The 17,214-nt window shown below is 37.6% G+C and overlaps 1 protein-coding gene across 1 annotated transcript in view; it reads right to left on the bottom strand.

Annotated features, from left to right (window-relative positions):
• SLC27A6 (solute carrier family 27 member 6) overlaps positions 1 to 15,058 on the bottom strand; it is a 38,711-nt gene extending 23,653 nt beyond the window's left edge. Inside the window, exons 1-4 of the mRNA XM_058828072.1 lie at positions 14,058 to 15,058; positions 6,041 to 6,247; positions 2,500 to 2,658; positions 1,424 to 1,548 (exon numbers count right to left, since the gene is read on the bottom strand). Coding sequence (XP_058684055.1) covers positions 1,424 to 1,548; positions 2,500 to 2,658; positions 6,041 to 6,247; positions 14,058 to 14,571 — 1,005 coding nt within the window. The 5' untranslated portion in view covers positions 14,572 to 15,058. The remainder of the gene's footprint in view (positions 1 to 1,423; positions 1,549 to 2,499; positions 2,659 to 6,040; positions 6,248 to 14,057) is intronic.
• Positions 15,059 to 17,214: the final 2,156 nt, after the last annotated feature.

The raw sequence follows: 17,214 nt of genomic DNA, 5'->3' as shown, positions 1-17,214 counted from the left end.
TAGAAATTAAGTATATTAATCTATAATTTGTGCTTTAAGCTAGAAAGGGGTGAGAAAAGAATCCATGCTCTCCCTGTACAGTAAGAGGACAGAAAAAGGGAACAATTAATATCTCAGACTGTAAACACAGCAAAAGTTGTGAAGTTTTGGAAAGAAGAGAAATGACTGTGTGGAAATCAAGTTAGCCTATAAAGATGGGAAAAAATTATAATTTATAAAAACTATGCCTCCCTGATGTCTTGATTTTTCTTACGCTCTATTCTTATCCAGTAAATTTTACTATAAAGTCAACCCCCCCACAAACAAATAAAAATTAAAAAACCCCAACATCCCAAAACACACCAAAAAAGAAAAAAAAAAGGAAAATCAGAAAAGGTATCACTATTCTGGTTTCTCATCAGTGCCAGTGGTCCTCACTGGGCCATCATCCATGCTCCCTTTAATTCAAGAACTACTTTACTGATGCACACATGGGTATTGCAGTAGGATCCATGACCCACAAATACATTGCTTAAACATACTTTTGAAAATTTTCCTAAAGGAAAAGCAATCCAATGACCTTTTCCATTCTTTTGGTCAGCAACTTGAGATATTAATGCGAATTATTATTCTGTTGGAAAACAAGACTGATTTGCATTCTCTTATTTTAGAACACTGCTTAAGGACGATGTTAATAATTTTCAGACTAAAAACTTTGAGTTACTGGTAGTACCTTTTCCTAAGAGATGAGTACGTTTAATAAAATTCACTGAAAAGGAAATAAACCACTGGTTATTGTTTTGAAATAACAAAATTATGATAATGGCAAAGGGAAGCTTTTCATATATAACAGTTTTTCAGATATAACAGTTGCAGTGCATCCAACTTCTGTACATTTTCACAAAATTATTTCTGTTCCCCTAAATATTTGTCTAGAATAGTTTTATCATTGAAAAAAACATGTTTCACCTTGAACAAAAATCAAGTCCCTTCCAAGTTCAAAAATATGATTTAGATGGTCTCAGAATATGCACATTCCACAGAACAAAACAGTGCTAAAACGTAGCATACGAAACACTAGACCTCTGGCACACTGAGATGCCAAGAAACAAAGTTCTAAGAATTCAGAAAAGGGAGTGAACAGTAATCCTGTTTTTTTTCAACCTACCTTGTGAAATTCTGTGAAATAGTACTTTTTCACCAAATTATACTGATTCAGTTTTTAGTCTCAAAATCATTCCTTTTAATACTTTTTGTATATCTTCATGATTCAAGCCATTATTTTTATTAAGCATCTGCACATCACCAAATATTTGCAGAACCTCACATAAAAGGAAGGGCAGCAGGACATGCCCACTAGAGTTGAATTTCCTTTTTAGCATACCCACATGAAGAACAATAAATGTACTGACAGACAAATAGGCATCACTTTGATTCCACTTACCACTGGCTGATTGCAAAGGTAACGGCAAAGTTCTCCAATGTACTGGATGACAGTCACATTGTACCTTCTGCAGTCACTCCAAAACTGACTAGCCGAGAACTTCTTTTTTAATACACAGGTTGCACCTTTATGTAAGAAACAGTAAGAAAAATGAAATTAAACAATTGCTCTGTGTGGCAGCTTAGCTGTAAAGTGCAGTATCTCAGGAACTAAGACAGCCTTGCACAGACAACTATGTGGTATTTAAGCTGTTTTATTTGAAGGCAAGTGTTCAAACTTGGTAGGCAAAGAAGGCAGAAGAAATCAGCCTCCTGGCTGACACAGTAATGCAATAGATCAGAGCTTAAAAACAAGAAGTCAGCTTCTCTACTTACAACACTGTTGGTGTTGTAATATCTTATATTACAACATATATCCATAGATATATGGATATTCTGAAAATACCCAGAAGATACAGGCTGATTAGTAAATCATTTGGGTATCACTGAAGCCTTATTTTTCAAGAAAGTATTAATCAATGCAGACTGAGACAGAATTAACCCATAATTCAATGACCTTTCCCTTGCTCTGACTTGTACTTGATTCATAAGGAAACAGAAAATATTTGCCATGGAGTTCCAAATAAATCTTTTATAAAAGAATCCTTGAGGACATCTACATTGTCTCAGTAATACATGGGATTTATTGCCAGTGTCAAAATAGTACACAAATTAAATGGATAAAGTTATATAGAATTTTAAAATATATTAAAAAGCTGAGTGTTTGTACAATCTGTAGTAGTCAGTGTATTTGTCAATATTTAAAGTTCACCAAATACATTTGAGTTCTATTCTACTGTACAATGCTTCGTCTGTACACATACTAATGCACCATACACACTGCCAAAATAATGCATATGTCCTTAACTGTTAGTAGAAAACATTTTCTCCACCGAAAATACACAGGTATTCCAAAGAAGACTACTCATTGAATTTGAGTAAAGCATTAGTTTCCCTAGGGGTAGTGAACCTAAGCATGTTTTACACATTTTTATAATAATTAATTCTCTATTAACAACAAAAGAAAACAAGCCTTACCCAATTCAATGCATCCACCAATGCCAAGAAGAGAAGCTGCACTGTGATAAAGAGGCAGAGTGATATAAATTATGTCTTCTGAAGTAGCACCAAAAGCCCACAATCCAGCAGCTCCTTTAAGAATCTGTAAATGACTAATCACTGCAGCCTTTGGAAGACCTGTAATAACACCAAAATAATGCATTAAACCATTTCTTATAAAGAATACGTGTATAAAGTCTCTAAAATCATAAAAGAGTCAATTCTTTCTTCTGTAACCAAATTGTAAACCATCTTTTCAGATGGCCATAAATAGACAATTGGCTGTTTAATACAATATTGCATGTTTCTGTACACAAAGATTAGCCAGTTCGTAACCTCATCTCTTTGCTACTTAGCTTGATGTCACATCCATTCAAGTAAGTGGAAACGTGAAGAGAAACTCACTAGTTTTCCTGCTAGTAAATTATATATAGCAAGAAGGGACAAAAAATTTACTCCAGATATGGACTTTCAGCATAAAGAGGCATCACACCAGATCTTCTTAAGGCAAGAGTCATAGTGACAGTAAGGTAAGGACTGTAAGAAAGGTATGAGATCTACATGGATTAGATCACACAGCAGGTGCTTAACTAAGAATTATACATCTTTCTATTTGTTTTAGAACTCTCCAAAGTCTATGACTAATTAAAAAAATACATAAAATTTCAGTGAAAATACCACACCAGTTCAGTTCTTCTAAATAAGTTTCTTCAAGTTCAGCACAGCATTTCTCTTCATCAACATGCAGATTCACAGGCCAGGGCTTCTTGGGCTACTACTCTGGTACCTATTAATCTGAGTAGGGATGTGATCTTGCATAATGTATGTGTTCTCAAACACACAAATTTCAGTCTGAGTCAGGCTGATGATGAACAGGGAGACACGTTCAATTCTTAAAAAAATGTAGTTGTTCATAAAGTTTTCTCACCTATTCTAGCAAAGCTATTGCTCATTTGAACACTTAGCTGGATCTATAATCTGTGGAGAGTCTAGCTACACCTCAAGGCTACTCCACTTTTCTACACTAAAGAGAAAAGGGAATATGCCTCGGTTGCCAATAAATTGCTTATAGCAGGAAGTTTTCTGGTCTTGAGTTTTCACTTCTGCCTTTACAGAAAGACTACTACAGATTGTGCAAAATACTCCTTTCTTTTAACCAATATTATCAGTCATTAGTGTATCAAAACATGAAAATTCTCAGTTACTCAAAACGAACCATTTCATACTGTCATGGGGTAACTTTACCTTTAAGATAGCTTTGGGAGCTAAGGAAGTTGTAGCTGCTGGTGGCTGATGGGAGTCTTTTCTCCTGACCAATTATTGGTCATTTCTTAGAATTGACAGCAGTTTTGACCATTGAAAAGTGAGATCCACTTGTGAACACCGCCTTAAGATGTAAAATCAGAGTTCTCTTGTTCTTTTTGTGTTTCTGGCTTTTGACAATGTAACAAGGCTCTGTCTTGGTCTCCTCCCCCCACTCCAGGCCAGACAAAGCCGCAGAAGACGGAGGGGGGGGCGGGGAGAGGAGAGAAATGGAGCCGGCCAGCTTGGCTTAGTTTGTAGTTTCTGCTGCTGGACTGAAACCTGACACCACGGACACTTGCAGCTTTCCTAAGACTTTAATTCTTTTACTACCTGGATAAACCGTGCAGATTACTCCTTTTTCTCAGAGACAGAGAGAGAGAGACAATCAACATGAAGAAGACAGTGAAGAAAAGAGTTAAGTTTCAGATGGGGAAGAGAGAATAAGGAGATGCTTTATAAGCTGAAATATTTTTCTGTTAAAGCTATGGAGATGGACAATAATGTTCTGAAAAAACTCCTTTAATTCATGACAAAGTATATTGGGAGGAATGGAGTGTTCAAAGTGTGGATTTTGAGTAAAAAGTAGAGTAATTGTGATACAGTGAGGTGCTGGAACAGAGTGGAGCAAATATTTGAGGCCTTGAGGGCAATGAGAAAACTTTTCCAGTGAAGCTCGCAGAGACAGATGAAGAGAACTTTTGCCTTTGAATAACTCATCCTTAAAAAATGATATCCCTAGACTCATAGCCCATACACACCTCAGAGTGATGTGAAATGGGAGGAGAAAATCTGATGACAGATTTCTGGGCAGCTGGCATCAGAGAAATAGAAAACTATAACAGAAATAGTTTTCTCATGAGAAACTCGATACATTAGCAGAAGAAGACTTCTGTTTCTCAACAAAGGCTGATGAAAAGACTCTAGCAGGAATTGGGACTGTTTTAAACACCAAAGTTCCAAAGTTTTTTGTCCCTATGTTGTCATGTGAACAAGGGAATGGTTGGGTAGTGGGGGATAAAAGGGCTTTCTGGAGGCTTATTCTGGTGTTCTTATTCTTGTAGTTTGTTAATAAACTTTCTTTATTCCTTTTAAGTTTTAAGCCTGTTTTGCTCTTGTTCTAATCCATATCTCACAGCAAGAAATAAGTAAGTTTTCTAGTCATTTTTTAGTTACTGCTTTAAAACCACGACACATACTTTTCAGACTAAACAAACCTTACGGTTTTAGTTACATGGAACATAATAAAATTCAATGTAAATTAATGTACTACACACAAAGTTTCAAAAATATTTTAAATTCCACATAAATGAAACTTGAGACTTCACACAGGTATTCTGATTCTAATTGTAAGAACAAAATCATCCCACATGGATAATTCTGCAATAATTCTTATCTAATTTTAACTCCCAATTCTTAACAAGCAAGCTTAACCAAGTTTCTATTAGTAGAACTACAAATAAAACCTCATCTCTTGACAATATTTATAACTTTCTAACTTTTTTATTGGAGACTGACGTTCTTATTTCCTAATTTTTTCCTGAGAACCTGAAGCAAGCAAATTGTATTATTTGTATGGAGGAGCAAAGCCTCAAACCACATATGCATTCTCAGTCTTCATGTGGTTAAACTGTTGTGTTCAACTGAACAAGAATGCCAATCCCCTCATCTTAAAAACATAATGCTGACTTTCATGTCGGTGATCAGGTTTTTTTAAGTCTTAGCCTCTTAGCTGCTAGAGCACAATTCAGACATCTGTTTCTAAACTAAAAGGCTAGTAACTTAATCCTATTTTCTTTCTCTACAGTGACCTGCATAAAACATGACTTAATGAAAGGAAAACAAATGTCTGTTTGTGTGTTTCAAGATTCTTTTTTAAAGTTCTATGTAAAATATTAATAATTTTCACTAGGCAGTTACATGATCACAAAATGCTATCTATTATGATTATAAACTGACCAAAAAACCAATGTTTATAAACACCTTAGCTGTGAAGTAATAAGCAAAGCCTCTCACAGAATTTTACAATGTGTCAGGAAAAAACAAAGAGAAACCCATAAACCACCAAATAGAAACACTTACAAGAAATATGGGTGTTATTCTATCGTAATGCTTCTAGATGAGAAACATGACATTTTGCTTGAGATATTAGAGTCTCAGAAAAATCAAATTTCTAGATGAAAGCTGAAAGAAAACATATTCTTAAGCAGATCTGTACCTGTTGTTCCCGAAGTAAATATGTATAAAACAGCTGACTTGAGGTTGTTGGCACAGCATCGATGAACTGGAACAGGGTCATCAGATGCAGCTTCTATTTTGTCTAATAAGGTGTGCACACTTGGAAACGTGGAGTCCTTGGCCATTATCCAAACACTGACATCTTTTTGAAGTTTAGGAAGAATTTCTTCCAGTGTCCCAAGCAAATCTTAAAAATTAACATGAATAATGTTACTTCCAATATGTCTTCACAAAACTAGAGAATAAAGTATTTTTCTTATTACAGTTTTACTTTTTTTAATAGAAAGAGAAATGCAGGTCACCTCCATGGATACAGATTCAAAAGAATGAACCAGCATGAAAATCTACTGAAAACAGGATATAACGTGCTAAAAATACTACTGATCTCACATAACTGAATGATCAGCTAGCTCTCAAGGCAAACTTGTGAGTCTTGATTACTAGCTGCTAATGCCCACATGATTTTAGGTAACCCTTAGTCATTGTTAAGACACAATGAAGTGTGGCTAAGTTTCAATTTCAAATAAATCTTGAAGAAAACCATGCAAGGCACATATATACATAACTGGTAATTTCAGTAAAGGTTTCCTTGGATGCCCTCAACAGCAATCTCCCATTGAGAACTATATTTTTTTTGCAAAAGCACAGAAGTGACTAATTTAAAAAGAAACAGCAGTTTAACTAAGGTTTATTCTGTTAGGAATAAATTAGTTTAATTGGGCTAATCCTGAAATAATCCATTTGGTATTTATATTTTGAAGCATTTTTACAATGTCACTCTCTCAGAAGATTGCCCAGTCATTAAGCACTAATCCAGGAAACGTATCAAGAATAGGAACAATACTGCTTTCAATAGAATTCATTTACACCCAAGTGCTTTGATACATCTCAGTCTAAGTAATTAATCTTGCAAATATTCCTGTGGGTATACATTTATTTTATTATCTCAGTTTTTATAAATGAATAAACGAAACTGACATGATTCACCCAGAACGTCACAAGGCATTGCCAGAGCCAGCATTTGAAATCCTGATGTCAGCTCCAAATTACTTTACAAATATTAAATATGGATAACGTATGCATAAATTTTATGCCAAAACAACTGAAGATTTTTAATCTTTCTGAGAGCTGCTTTCCTAATGACAGATTGATGTAGCTATTTTAATTAATAACATACAAATCCGTACTGCTATTACAGACATACAGCCCACTATCTTCAACTAAACATGTTTTACAAACCTAAAGACTACAGAGTACTAGTTTTATATATTTTATGAACATTTAGCAAATAGATCTGACGTAGTGTAACATGAAAAATTTTGTGTCTGCAGTACTTCCTAGTACTGCAGAGTGATTTCAGGAAGGAATCACTCAATTTTATAAATCTGAAAGATGGATAGAATCCTGTTTGAATCACTGGAGTACAGTCCCATTAGAGACAGCAACAGAGTGAAAAAATCTGAAAAATAACGTTAAGAACAGTAGTATTAACTGCAGGAAACCTGAGGCCACGAATGTCAAGGTTCAGTGGCATATCAATTCTGTCTTGCTGTCATATTATGTAATTATGGTATATTTTTGAGCAATAAATTGAAAAATACAATTGTATTATTTCTAACACATATAAATAAACCAAGTGTGATGGAATAACTATGTAGATATTACCTTCTTATACTGATTTGTGTCTTCCTATTACATATATATGTCTCTCAAGTACACTAAGGATAGCTTGTGTAGGTGTAAGTTAGACTGAGAACCTAGCAAAAGAAACACAGGTGTTGAAAGTAGCTGGAGAGTTCTATTTCTGCTTTCAAAAGTAGTAAGAGAATATAGCATTCTCTGCCATTATTTATTAATGCACTGGCACCATCTACAATGCAAGTCTGTCAAAAAGAACAGGACTTGCCTCTTCTTTTTCTTTTTTCCCCTTTTCATGCATCAAAGGAAGAAAAATGGCAAATATTAATTTCAACTCTGCAGACATACTCATGTAAGATTCAAGAATGACATGAGGACACAGTTCCCTTTTAGTGGACTGAAACATATTTACCCAAAATTGTTAAGATTAATCATCATATTAAACATACTCTTTATTTTTTCTCTAAACATTTACTTTTAAAAGCAGTGTCTCTGGAGCTTTTTACTACTACTGAACAATTAAATTATTACACCGCACAATTTTTCTTCTGTGCTCAGAAATCTAGTACTTGGAACAATATGTGAACAGCTTATAATTAAAAGTTATTGTGAAAGACACTTCTCAGTAGATAGCAGAGAACAGGAGAAACAATAAATTATTTCCTGAATAAAAAAGTTAAGTTAAAACAGCTGTATTCAAAGTGCCAGAAACTGAAAGCTGCTTCTGGAACACACATGAGATGGTGTGTTTGGAGATGACTCTCAGTTGTACTAACATATTTCCAAATAATAATTCTAATGATGGTCAACTAACATTTTGTTCCCCAAACAGAAAATTTCTGTGCCACACATTGTGTATGGCTGTCTAGTCTTTACATATAATCTTTTCCACCTGTCAGGAAGACACAGCCCTCTCGATGAGCTATAATTTGTGTATTTCTAGAGGTACGTTGTATGTGCACTTGATACACAAAAGCAATTACACTAAAGCAACTCTGCTATTTAAACTTGGAATTTCACTCAAGTACTTATTTACTTTTTACACTATGAAAGTACGTTCAGATTCTGGGTTACTTGTTTTGGGAGAAATTGCTCCTCATACAAAATCTGCAAGTTCCATCGGTGTCGTTTACATTGCTTGTATATAAGTGTTTGCCATTTGCTAATTATTTAGCTCCTGCTGGGAAAAACTATCTGTAATTGATCAGGATGGATACATTTTTCCATTTTTGTTCACTTTTCTTCTTCTCTTACTTTTATTGCATTATTCAACAAAAGTTTGTGAAACTGTTACTTTATATTCACATGAGTACATAATTCAGTTACATCTTTTGAGAAAGCAAGGAAAATATGTTTTGAACTACTGTCCTAGGCTTCTGGTTGCACAAAGGTTTTTTATGTTATTTTCTACCAGAGAGACCATGCAGGCTGTTGGCAAGGACACAATCCCACGCTGATGAAAGGAATACATTAGATTATGAGATCAGTTTGTACTGAACAGAAAGTTACTCAGAAAGAAAACTCCATGAAATGGTTCTTACATAACTTTGATGTGTACCCTGGCTGATATGCTCAGGAAGTTATATCAAGTCCAAACTCTTCCCCACACTGTCTGGCCTCAGAAAATAATTGTTACTTGTACTTGATCCCCCAAGTGACTCAGCATGGCTTCTCACAAAGTAATAATAGTAGAAAAGTCAGCTGTGGCTCAGGATCAGCGCTGGTATCTTCAAGCACCACTGAAGGCAGTACAGGCAATAAAATATAAAAACCACCTTGCAAATCACAGTTGGCTCTTTTTTTCCTCTCAAAGACCATTTGGGACAAGACACAGACTAGAGTAAGAGTAAGTGATCAAAGAGATACGGTGTCTAACAGAGCAGGTGTCGTCCACAGGTTCCCTTGTATTGACTGTTTTGGTCAAAATAACTTTTTAATTCAAATGGATGAGAAATGGTTGTTTCAATCAAATCTACTCTTTTTTTCATTCAGTGACTAACATGACAGATGAGACTTCTACTTGTATGTAACATCAAGTGACTTTAATTTACAAATACCAAAAAATACTTTGCTTACTCTCTTTCTCCGGGATTTAGACATGCTTCTGTCTAGTTCAGAATACACTCAGTAGCAGAAAGCACTGCTAGTGCCTCAAGAGTGAAGAATCCTGGCCAGAAAAATGCAATACAGCTGGGAGACATACCTCTGTACAGAACTGCAAAATCACACAATGGCTGTGAATAGAAGAGGCCCCTGGAGGTCACCTCGGTCCGATCTCCCTGCTCAAGCAGAGCCACGTGTCCATGCAGCATGTACGCTCCCTTAATAGCCTTTGTTATCAGGACTGATGTAAACCAATGTCATGGAGTTTAGAAAGCAATCCTTTAACAGCTGAATCCTTTCATCAGAAGTCATGATGGCAATCTGGGATGTTTGGGCTGAACTCTTCCCAGAAGAACAGACTAGAGATGCCCTGGCAAATAAACTCCATTTGTGCATTTCTGGTGGGTCACTAAACTGTATGTATTGTTTAGTACTATTGTTACACTGCTGTAGATAAAACGATTCAACAGATGCAATGCAATCCCTTCTTCAAGTAAGACTTTGATTGATAGAAACATTCCCCAAAAAGGACACAGTGCCTTTAAAGACATCTTCAATTGAAGCAGTGCCTTACTTACTCTGTTTAACCAGCAGCTTTTAAACAACTAAGGGTAGCAAGTCCAGTAACAAATGTAGTAAGAATGAACATCTTTTGAAAGAGAAAAGCATACAGTTTCTTTCTTTTAGAAGTTCCTCATTAACTTACATGTTAGTTAACTACTGGTTTATTAAAAACGCAATTTGAAACTCTAGCTTTTGATTCTCTTCCAAGAAACATTCCCCAAAATGGGAGTGGTGGGAGAAAATGTAACATATTTCTGGGAATGAAGTGTGAGAAGATTAAGTAACAAATTAAAGCAAGAGCTAAATACTCTGGGAACACAGCAGACAAATGAGAGTCATTAAAGTAAAAAAACTCACTGTCTGACACAAAGGCAAATGGAATTGCTGGAAAGGAACAGAAAGGCTAAATATTGGCAAATAATAGAATCTACATTTGCCTTTTAACCAGAGCCTGGATGAGAAGACGAAAAAATTTACTTGATTGCACTAATGAATTAAAAGAGTATCAGTGTCATAGAAAAAAAAAAAATCAGACTTTTACAGATAGCCATTTCATATTAGAGACCAACAATAGGGAGAAACCTTGAAGGTTTTCTAAGATTTCTGGGGCTTAAGAATAAAACATTCAGTTGCTGACTTCATAGAATGCATTAAGACAAAATCAAACCTTACAAAACTTAAATACTACTGAAACACTCTGAACTAAAGTTCAAAAAAGCAATCCAAGTATGAGAGAATTGTCAGCTCAGAAGAAAGTCTGATTCCAAGTGCTGAGGCAAAGAACTAATTGGATGGGATTACCAAAGGACAATGCCAGAAAAATATGCAGGTACACAACGAAAGTGAGGAGTAAAAAATGGCACAGGAGAGTAACCTTACAAGAGGCACTATGAAAAATGGAACAAGGTATGTAAGAAAATGCAACCATAAAAAGTACCAAGCCTAATTGTATGGAGGCATAACATTTTTTTTTTTTTTTTTAAAAAAATCATTTTTGGAAATGAGATACTAAAAAGCTTCAAGATGCAATAATCTCACACAAAGGGAAGCTACATCACCATTCTAAGCAGGGAAGATTTAGCCATAATCATTGGTGGGAATTGTTTCATATAGCACATGAAGGTGGAAGGTTCATTTCAGCATAAATGAAACCTTAATATTAACTAGATATACAGTAAGATAACAGTAGAACCTGTACACAGGTTCCTCTTCTAATGTGCTATTACAGACAAGAATTTCAAGACCAAATTTGGTCTTGCTGAGCACCGGTAGCAAAATTGTTAAGGAGGTAATTTCTGCTGTGCTGCAGTCTATGAATAAGACCAAAGTTCATCCAAAACACTGAAGATACAGCTTGTTACTGTAACTTAGAAATTATTTCTTGTAAACATGCATTTCTTTGTGGAGGGTAAAAAACCTACATATTTTTAAAATAATTTCACTACCCAGAAATACTGCCATTACATACTACTCTCTGATTTAAAAAAAAAAAACAGTCTTAATTGCCAGACACGATGCCTCTCTATGGCAATGATAGATACTAGACCACAAGTTGATTTGTTTTAGTGTAAATATTTTGGAAAAAAAAAAAAAGAAGTTCAAACTATCCACACTTTTGTGAAAATGGTGCCACAAGAGGAAAATTAACAACCCATGTCTACTGATGAGGAAGAATCCCTTGATACTCACACTAACACTGGATAAAAATATGTTTAATAGACCTCTAATGATTATGTAACCCCAGTGTTAAATATTGCTCTACAATTTTTATAAACATTAGGGGGATATTATTATTTATAATAATTGGGTACAATATGTTTCTTACAAGAGTTGTATGATTTAGGCCTTCCAGTCACTGGCCTGTATATGAACTTCCAGTTGCTAAATCTGGACTCCATTGGAGAGGCTCCGGTATGATGTGGTCAATAGCTGAGGACCTAGCATCTTTTAACTTCTTTCACAGATTAAAAGAAAAAAAGAGCTTCTAAATCCTGAAGAAAAATACTGAGAAGGCTCATGGGACTGACAGACTAACAGCAGAGACTAAAAGCCATTAACAAAGTAAGAAGCCCAAAATATAAAATACCAGCTGAGAGATTAATTTGTAGGTATTTCTGTTGTACCAGCTGTCTGCACACAGCTCCTTCCCCGGGACCAGAGGCAGACTCCCAGAAGAACTCAGTTCAACACAGCTGCTGTTACTATCAGCTGCTGGTAGCAAATTAAGAGTGGAGAAACACAGTTCCTGGCCCTGCTCTGCAAATGCCTTTTCATCCATTAGTTACCTCTAATTTAAATAAAAACTTTCAGACACAAGCTTTGATCCAGAGTTTCTCTCTCATCACAGTCAATGAGCAGGAAGTTCCTGAACTTTAATTCCCTTTCTCAATTCATACACTCAAAAGTATACATATTCATAAGAAGGAGCTAAACAAGATTGTTTTTTTAAATTAAGTAAGAAGGCAAAATAAAAAGCTGTCAGTTCAGAAGCCTTGTTATCATGTATTTGGATTATATTTAAATTGGCTTTTGTTTCACTGGCTTGTTTTAATTACCAAACATCTCAAACCAGTAAACCATATAGAATCAGAATGACAAGATTTATAATTTTAAATTGTGCCAGGGAAAAATCTTAAATGTATTTTTGGAAACACAACTTCATTGCAGCAGAGAACAGACGGAAGAAAATTCTATCATTTAGGTGTCATGGGTGCAAAACCACACAGCTTGTGTATCAGGAGTAAAGCAAGGAGGTGTGCAACAGAAAACAGGCAAAGGAGACTTGAAACAATACTTTTAGAGAGGTGGGATAACATTAATATGCAATATTTTGATATATTTTCTTCCAGTCAAGTGTCAAACTTCTGTGTGGTCTTTGATCCTTGCAGGTTCACTTTCACTTGATCATAAATGCTGCGGCAAGTTTATGTTTTGGATCTGCCTTCAGTTTATACATCTATCTAATTAAGCCCAGTTTGAACATACAATGCCCAGAACACCTACAACAAGATTTTAAATTATTTTGAAGCACTTAATAAAAAGGTAATAGTCCAGAAAGTTGCACCACACACACTACCATCCTTATTCAAACACGGCAATTTCTTCTATAGTCCAACAACAACAGTAAGTTTGTTATTATGAATCAACCTCCCATGTACTCTACTCCTGAAACTTTATTCTTGGAAAACTGTAGTACCTCTGCAAACAGCTGAACAGCAGAGGACATACAGTCCAAGCTTAAACCTTCCAGATTTGCAGTGTGTTTGATCAGTAGAAGGATGGGGAGACAGTAAAAGAGAATTAAGTACATGACTTAAATAAGATTACATTTGACTATTTGAGAATTAAGGGAAAATTATTCTTAATAGGTAATCATAATGCTTTCAGAGACACTTTAAGCTCCTACTGAACCAGTTAAACACTTGGAACAGGCTGTACTTAGATGTTGAAAACTCTCCTGCAATATATATTTTTAAAGAAAAGTTTAAATGGATGTTCACAAAGCATGGATAGAACTGATTCTTCCTGAGAGGTTAAAGCTTTATAATGTCTTGAAGCCCCCTCCAGCCCTGTGTTTCCTCCATTCTGTGAACACCTGTAAATCAGGTTTCCTATAAATGATCTGGAATGCAAGATATGTGGGAGATGTGACAATAAAAGCTTTGGATTTAGGAATGAGGAGTACACCCTACCTGCTCCCACAACCAGTATCTTGGGCTCACAGCTACTGACACAGTGCAGGAGAGATCTGAGGCGGATATTGAAATTGAGGAACGCCACCACACAGCCCAACTTGGCCAGTCCGAACCACACGTGGATGAAGTCTGGCTCGTTCCCCATCAGCAAGGCCACCGTGTCTCCCTTCTTCAGAGCCTCGTGCTGCAGGAACACCTGTGCTATCCTGTTACTCCTCCGGTCCACATCCCTATAGGTGTGAACGGTCCCTTCGTAGATGAGGAAGGGCTTGTGGGGCTGCTTCTCCGCCAGCTTCATAAACTTGTCCAGGACGGTGACAACCCTCCCTTGCAGCCGGTACATCTCCATCCTCAGCCCATAGGTCAACACTTTGAGCAGGTATCTCAGGTCGGCCCAGAAGTAGGGGAAGAGGAGCTTCTGGATGAAGTGCAAGGAAAGAATCCCGACAGCAGCCCCCGGTGCCCAGGAGGGCGGCACTGGGAGCGGGTAAAGGTCGTCCCAACCACGCATCTCCCCGCAGCCGGGCCGCCGGGCACACGGCCGGGCGGGGCGCGGAGGCGAAAGCCGGCACGGGCTGAGGCTCTTCCCGCCCTCTCCTCCTCCTCCACAGCGGGACGCCCGGGCCAACACCGCTCGGGAGCAAGGGAGACAGGGAGCCCCGACGGCGCCCGCCTCAGCCCCGGCTCGGCACGGCCGGAGCCCCCGCCCGCCTCAGCCCCGCCGCACCTGCGGGACGGTCCGGCGGGAGCGGGGCGGGACTGCCTGCGCTGCCCGCGCACGGCTGAGGCCGGACACCTTCTCCCCCCTCGGCCCCGGGACTCACGGACAGCGCCGGGCTGTTGCTGCTGCCGGCGAGGCGGCGTTCGCCGCTCCCTGAGCCGGTTGCATAAGGCGCGATCTCCCGCTCACCCCCGCCCGGCGGCCGCAGCCCGGGGTTGGTTCCCGGGAAGGCGGCGGCGGCCGAGCGCAGGAAGCCTCGCCCCGGGCCGGGCTCCGGGCGCGGTCCCGGGGAGGGCGGTGGGAGGCGCTGGGGGCAGGTGGCTCCCGCCGGCCGGGCCCGCCCCGCCCCGCCGAGCCGGGGAGCCGCTGGTCCGCGGAGCTCGGCCCCGCCCTCAGGACTGGCCGCAGAGGAGCGGAGGAGAGCTCAACTCCAGGAGTTGGGGTGTATTCCCAACTCTCTCTAGTACTGTTCTTTTCCCTTTTTTCCACTAAGATCGAGGCCTGATTAAATTAAGAATGTACAGACACAGGTCTGTATATGAACGCAACTGCCTTCTGATGCACTGAAAACATTTCAAACAATTCAAGCGAATTAAATAGTGCAAAACTAGATTATGAACATATTCCATGCCTCTTTAAAGGTAACTGTCAGTAGACTTGACAGCATTTTATTGATACTGTAGTTTTCCTTACTTGGAAAGTGCAGTGGATGTGTATGTTCTGTCCTAGCTAGGTGTACATTTACAGGACAAAAGAAATTAGGTTTTCAGCTGATGAGAATCACTTCTTTCCAGAAAGACATTCTGTGAGAAAGTTTTCTTAGGTGGAGACAACTTAAGAGGCCAGTCTTTAAAATGTCTTAAAAGTAACTAATAGGTAGATTAAATGCTGCATTAGTCTGTGCTGAACATACAAAAACTCACTGTAGTTATTTGGCTGACTGGAGTTTGGCTGTTGTTAACTGCTACAGAAATGTGCATAAATAATGAATAAAGGGAAAGACCACGACTGGTACGGAAAATGCATACTTATCTGTTGATTTGAAGGAAGATAGAGGTTGGCAGATACCCTTGTTTGCAAAGATTGCTTAGATGAAGACAGAAAGAAAGCAGAAGGCACAGCAGGTCAGGTTAGTGAAAAGCTCTGGGCATATGGGTAAGAGTGAGAGGAAAAGCAATAGGTAATTGATAGAGCACACATGTAAAATAAATACAGAATGGGCTATGGATAAGAGAGACATATTTTAAATATGCTGTGCTGTGAGCTAAAAATCAACCAGGCAACATTGCATTTACTAAAGTGACTAATGATTAGTATGTCGCCACATGTCACAAGAACACAGAGGAAGAATTTTGTAGCTTAAATGTTATCAATGCTGCTCATCCCCAAGACCTGAAATTATGAGCAAGACCTCAACACATCAGCTCTGGTATTCTGAAATACAGAGTTTCAAAGCAAAATTGTAGGTCTGTGATCTCTGAATTGTCCCTTTTCCTGTTAATTCTACATAGAAATGATAATGATCCTCTCTGCTCAGTATCCAAGTTTCTTATAAACATGAGCAATAATTTACTTCTTATATCCTCCTGAAGGAAGACAGGACAATTCTCTAATGCACGAGTTATTTCACAGTCTGCTATAAAAATGGCTCAGACAAGCCAAGAACTATCAATAAGAAATGGAAAAGTCACATTACTTAGGCGAAGCCCTGCTGGAATTGGATTCAAACCCTGCCCGTGCCAGAATTTCTTTGGGGTATTGGATTAATCTCTTACAACATCCCCAAACTGTGTTATTTAGTCAAGACACTTGTCTAAACTTACACCTTAAGGCCCTCTTGGTTTGATGGTCACACAAGCAAGTATAGATTAAGACACGAAGATCTACATTTTTTTTTTAAAGTAAAAGGATTTGAATGGCTTAAATTATTTTTTTTCCTTGTTTAGTTAATGTCATCAGTGAAGATGTGATTATCTGCATGCATTGTTTCTTGAGTGTTACATATGAACAGTTAAGAGAACATGAGTTGCTATATGCATTGATTAAGTTGTTGAAAAAAATAATAGTCTGGGAAAAAATGTATCTTATTATGAAAATAAAATTACTAGCATAGCACATACTTGCAAGTAATATATCCTTATTGTGAAGAAACCTTAATTAAAACTATTCCAAAGGTTAACTAAAACAAACCTGTAGAAAGTTCCCATGTTTTAAATGTAGTGATATTATTTTTAAAGTAAATAAACCCACAAAAATATAGCAAGAAATGACCTGTTCATCAGTTTCTTGTTAAATGTCATGAGCTGGAATCTAATTTACTTTTGACATTATGTAGGACACATCAACTCATACCACAGAGAAATCCCTGAGCCCTGAATTATTTAGGATGCTGTATTTATTCTATTCAATGTTGCTTTAACAGAAAACATTTTG

Source organism: Poecile atricapillus, chromosome Z (assembly GCF_030490865.1).
Source record: "Poecile atricapillus isolate bPoeAtr1 chromosome Z, bPoeAtr1.hap1, whole genome shotgun sequence".
Classification (NCBI taxonomy): domain Eukaryota; kingdom Metazoa; phylum Chordata; class Aves; order Passeriformes; family Paridae; genus Poecile; species Poecile atricapillus.
This window is presented reverse-complemented; position numbering and strand designations above follow the sequence as displayed.